This window comes from Macrobrachium rosenbergii, chromosome 55, assembly GCF_040412425.1.
Source record: "Macrobrachium rosenbergii isolate ZJJX-2024 chromosome 55, ASM4041242v1, whole genome shotgun sequence".
NCBI lineage: Eukaryota > Metazoa > Arthropoda > Malacostraca > Decapoda > Palaemonidae > Macrobrachium > Macrobrachium rosenbergii.
The window spans coordinates 33,024,039-33,030,267 of NC_089795.1; the positions used below are offsets into that span (position 1 = coordinate 33,024,039).

Below are 6,229 nucleotides of genomic sequence, written 5' to 3' on the forward strand. Positions count from 1 at the left end.
TTCGATTTTTTTTATAAAAATCATGTTAAAAGTGCACACCATTCAGCCATTTAAACATCAGTACATAATTCCACTGATTTTAAACAAGTCAATTTAGCCTCTGATTTTTTTTCATGTATGGTGAACACGACAAAATTCTTTCTATATTTCCTTCATGTTACTTAGAAGGGTGACAAGGAAACTCGTTCCTTTTCATACCAGCTTTTCGAAATGGTCCTTCTTGAACATACGCCATATTTTTTGTTTATTTTATTGTCTGTCCGTCCCATGATGTTTCTGACAAAGAAAGCACTTGATGTTTAGGCCCTGGATATAAATATGGGTTTTCTCAATAACCTTAGCGTATTTACATAAGGAAAAAATCCTGTATAGTTTCAGGATTCAGTTTTGACACAGATACCCCTTTTGAAAACAGTATGTCCTACCTACAAAGCTAGATGACTGCTGTTGAAAATAGATGCGTTGTGATTTTTGGCTTTGTTTTACAGTGCATATTTCTTCGTTGCATTTACATCTTTTATTGGTTGCATGGGAGGTTATTTACAGAGAAGTGCAGTGAATAAATTGGAAAATTGTCGCGAAGTTTATTAAATTTGTCACAATTTTTTCTGTGCATAAAGTTTTTCGCTGTTTCCCCAAACTGTATTTATGCAGCCACAGAAATCATAAAGGGCAGGCGTTGGATGAATGCTCTGACAGATGCCAAAGGAAGAGGTTGAACAGAGGTAACATCTGACAAATACTATATCCTTATAGCATCTTCTGCAGAGAATTTAGATTCTCTCAAGTTCGCTATTGTCAAACGCACAGTTTGAGGTTTCAGAGGAGAGAGGAATGGGGGCAAACTATTTCATTAGACAAGGTTGGAATATTTGTCTACATATATATATATATATATATATATATATATATATAATTATATATATATATATATATATATATATATATATATATATATATATATATATATATATATATATATATATATATATATATATATGTAATATGTGTCCTAATTTTGTTCTTAGCCACGTCAAATAAATCTAATCCTTCAGGCAGTCTAGGAGGCTGTTAATCAGCTCAGTGGTCTAGTTAAACTAAGGTATACTCAACTTGGGATATGGAAACAAATTGTTTTATGCCAACATTTTATTTACAATTTTTGTTGATGGTATGAGGGTCGAACATTCATAAATACATGATAATTGCCATAGCACTATTTTAAACCAGACGTTGTAGTATTAGACTTGATAGAGTACAATCTCAGAATTAGTTTTCTTTTGCTTGATTATTTTTCAAGAATTCGGTCGTATGAGAAAATCTATAACAGGAATGTGCAATTTCGTCAAGTAACTGGTTACGTAATGTGTATTATTTTGCCCGTTAGAAACTGGACAAAATTACTGTGGTGAAACGTAATTATTCCTCATTGAAATCAAGATGATAGGAGTAGCATGTATATAGGCCTATGTATGTATTGGAAGAGGTACCAACTGGATGATTTATTGGTAAAACTCCACCTTCGTTTGCTTCATACCAAAGTCATTGTCTGATACCCTTTAGTCTTGGTTTGTTGTTCAAGTGAATGACATCCGGAGGCGGACAGAAAATCTTGAATGAATGAGAACGAATGAATGCTTGTTTACCTTTGCTTATGACTGACTGACTGATGTATACTAGCGTTGCAAAGACTAGGGTCATTGCCTATGAATCTGCGCGATTGACTGATAAAATGAGTGACTTAGGTTATCATCTAAGTTTTCTTAATATACCGTTCTGTGATGTGATTAGTTTCGTTTATTTTTTAGACTGGTAACGTGTAATATGGATAGCATGATGACGAATATGACTCATAATGATAGAAAATTGTACTTACAGATATGATAACCGCTTCTTAGAACAGATTAGATTTCTGAGAGACTTTTGAATGAGAGCGATCAGTAAGAGTAGAGAGAAAATAGAGGTTGCTTCATTGTTGAAACAAGCTCGCGATCAGAAAGTCTCATACAAAAAAGAAAAAAGTATAACTATTTATGCATCTCATTGTTCAAACAAGGTAACCACATTTTATTCTCTTTGGTACTGAATGCAGTCTCATTTGCCTCTTAGTTTCAGGCGTCGATAAACTATATATATTTTGCTATATGGATATATATAACTGTGAATCTTGAAAGGTTGGAGATGTGATTCTTCTTCATAGTTTACTTATTTTTGGTCGTTACTGAGATACCCAATTATTTATAACTTAGCGCTCTTATATTTATACTCGTATATATATATATATATATATATATATATATATATATATATATATATATATATATATATATATATATATATATATATATATATATATTTCTAGAACACAATGATAATTTTTTCTTAAGTGTATGAAACTCTTCTTTTACTAATTGCTTCCATCATAAAAAAAAGTAAAATATACTTGAATTTTGATGTGAGAATTGACCTTTCATTTCTGCCGAAGCAAAATATATTATTTGAACGTAGACAGTACAGCACAAATGTAAACCGGGTTTTGTGAGTAAAATACACATCACAAATTCCTTAAATAAAAAAAAATGTGATATTGTGGCACAAATAATCACATTCTTATGGGATTAGAATTTTCTTTGCAAATGATTTCGTAAATATTAATGCAAATTCCCCTTCAAGAATATAAAATGATTTTATTTGGATTTTCCAGATGATCTGATTTTGGTGAAGAGAAAGGTTGAATCCCACCAGGCAAAAGGGAGAGATGACTGCTCCGTCAAGAATTCCCTGTGCGTTCTCTACCCAAAGTTCCCGAAAACCTTCCGCTTTAAGTACATCACCCCAGAATGTATTTGAAACGGGGTTTCCCAACCATTACCGAGCATTGTTATTAATGTTACTACTATTGTTATTTATTGTTACGTTTGTTATAAAAGTTGCTTATGAACCATATATATATTGCAAAGCTGTTTTATGAAAATAAGCCTATCTACCCATTTCTTGTAGTAAACTTAATGTCCTACTGAACACGTCCAATTGCTCACGCGTAGCCTTATACACTTTTGTTTTAATATGCTTACAAGTTTCCTATTTACATAAATGAGCACATGTAAACAGAAGTTTAATGATACGATAAATGGACGATAATGTGTGTGAATGTTTTTACAAGTCGAACTCAATGCACGGTGCGTGTATAATGTACTTATGAGTGAACGTTTCCAGCAGACATTTTTTTTTATTATTAGATAATATTTATCCACTACGCAAATGCAGCACCAGATTTGAAGGGTGATCTCGTACAAGAGAGCGTTTTTAATATATATATATATATATATATATATATATATATATATATATATATATATATATATATATATATACATATATATACATACATGTACATATACATATGAATGTGGACACAATAGTTGGTGTGTCAATAATATACAGATTATAGAGCACGTGAAATGGTAACGCTGAATAATGACCGTTGCCTTTAACTGTTAGGTATATTCACATTGTTATGGTAATTATAGTGTGATATATGTGTTCCAAGCTTCCCACAGTTATCTTTCACGCTTTCAGTAGAATCTAGAGCTGTGTGATCCATTATCTCAGGATCCCCGAAGAGTCGTCCTAAAATATGATGAATCAATTGTCATCATTTAAAGGGACGACGATACAAGTGAGATACAACAGCAGGTTTCGTCTTGTCTCTAAGGAAGTCTGATTAGATCTTCTTGCACTGAGAGGCAAGACTTTGGCCACTCAACATTAAGGCCACAGTCTTTCTTACAAGCGAGTAATACATGACTAATTGGACCCACTCTCTTCTGAACTCGTGATACATAAATGACAATTTCATAATTCCTTAGAATAAGAACATTCATCTGTTTTTTCTTAAGAATGCTATTATGAACCCAGCACATTTAAAAACCGAAGTTATAAGAAGCATTTTTTTTTTACCCTTTGCCAAGCTCCACTATCCAGAAATTTATACAGCAACAGAGATTATGAAAAACAGTTTACCATTCACTTACATATTATTTGCGTGACTTGAAAGGCAAGGAAATCAGATTTTGCGTGGGTGTTTCAAAAATTTTACTTTGCTAAACTACTATCCCAACGTTATTGTTCTTTGAAAATAAGTAAAAACAGTGGAAAAAAGGTCTTAATTCATTGTAAATGGAAGATTAATAATGTTTTGCTTTGAAATGAATCTTGATTCGAGATTTCCAAGCTTTTCTGTCACCGTAGTGTTTAGTCTAATGCCCAGGTTCTACTGTAATTGGCGCGCTGATCTAGCAACCAGATCCGTTGGGATCCGGTTACAAGATCCATTTGAATCCGGTCACAAAATCCGGATCTAAATTAGAAGCGATGCAGATAACAACGAAATGTCTGTTTCATCCTTATATAAAATGTCTTTTATAAGTGTAGAAGGAAAACTTGATTTTCCTTCGTCTCTGTACAAAACAGGATTTTATATCACCGAATCCCTCATCATCATCTTCACTTCCTCCTCGCAGCAGGCGTTCAGCCCAGCCGTCGAGTTGAGGCAACTGCAGTGATTCCGCATCAAGGGAACCGTGACTGCATTTTGGGCCGTGGGCGGCGGGGGTGGGGGCGGGGCAGTTGGCGCGTGGGTACTGACGGGGTTGTAGCCGTTGGTGACGGAAGTGCTCATCGTTGTCAGTTCAGAGCAGAGCGATTCTCGCTTCCCTCCGAACAGGCGTCTTCCGTAGCTGGAAAAATAATAAAAATGAACAAAAACTCTCAGTGAATCTCTCTCTCTCTCTCTCTCTCTCTCTCTCTCTGCGTATGTTTAGTATAAGAGAACGTTGCGACATTTACTAAAGAAAATAATGCACATGGATAAGCTGTTATACTGTATACACAGGATTATCATACATTCGAATATACAGTGTATATATATACATATACAGTATATATATATATATATATATATATATATATATATATATAAGTTTATATTATATATACTTATATACATACTATACACACATATATATATATATATATATATATATATATATATATATATATATATATATATAATTAATTATAGACAACAAACCATCACTATGCTGTAAATAAAAGAACGAGAATTTTATCAAGACTGAAAAAAACACGGGTAAAAGAAGTGAAGACAATAGCGGAAGAGCAGGAAATAATGTGGTTTGTAAGACAATTCTAGTTTCCATTTTACATTGAATAAGTAATGGAGTGTTAAAGCTGAAATTCCTGATCGTGTTCAAAAATGATGAGAGGCGCATCCACGATTTCAGTCAGCGTGAAGGGACAGGGGTAGAAACTGATCTTCCAGCAAAAATATTATTATTATTATTATCATTATCATTATCGTTAGAAAGCATTACCATTATATTGCCTTTTGTTTTCAAGAACAGAACATAAGCACTGCAAATTGTAATGTAACAGAAAATGACTTTACTTTAAAGTTTTCATTTTTGGTTTCTGCTTGGCAGAATTTGGTGAGGGAACAAACGCCCTTTCCTGCTCTGCCCTGGCCAGACCATTGGTTGGTAAATCACGACATAAAGAGATAAAATCTATTGAGAATCCCGAGAAAAAGAATACAGGCAGAATATAAAATAATAAACTTGGAGTATTTCGATAAAAGATTGCTTAAAATAGTTTTTCGAAGATGGTAAAAACACAATGGTTACTTAACTTGTGGACATGTAATTATTCATAAGAATTACATAGTGTCAGCAAGGGCAAAGATGAAGAATATAATCACTGAAAATAGGTTTATGGTATGACAGTTATTAACTTGAAATCAAAAAACAAATTCGGTACTAATGAAGGTACTTACGTGTTAAGTTATACAAAAATATCGAATTCGTGCAGGACGGCATTCAGAGTGAATTTGGTTTTAATAATTGTACAAGATGCATTTGGTCAGCACATTTAAGATTTTACGGAGACCAAAAAACCCTTAGTACACCAAAGGTATCAGTCTGGGCTTTTCCAAAATCCTCTCATATCAGTTTATGGTTTTTTAAAGCCGTAAGAGGAATTAATCTTCGCTAGCCTGTTGGAGAGTAATGTTTCTCCTCTAAGCCCATTAGCACGTCAGGAAAAACTTCAGCTGTTCCATGACACACACTCATCAACTCTTACTTGCGTTAAATTCATTACTGACAGTAATCGTCAGAGAAAATCATATTCTAGATTCAGTTTTAATACAATT

General features: G+C 33.3%; 1 protein-coding gene across 1 annotated transcript in view; it reads right to left on the reverse strand.

Moving 5' to 3' along the window:
- Positions 1-3,318: 3,318 nt before the first annotated feature.
- Positions 3,319-6,229, reverse strand: part of LOC136835943 (diuretic hormone receptor-like) — a 185,612-nt gene continuing 182,701 nt past the window's right edge. The window contains exon 11 of the mRNA XM_067099826.1: positions 3,319-4,739. Coding sequence (XP_066955927.1) covers positions 4,478-4,739 — 262 coding nt within the window. The 3' untranslated portion in view covers positions 3,319-4,477. The remainder of the gene's footprint in view (positions 4,740-6,229) is intronic.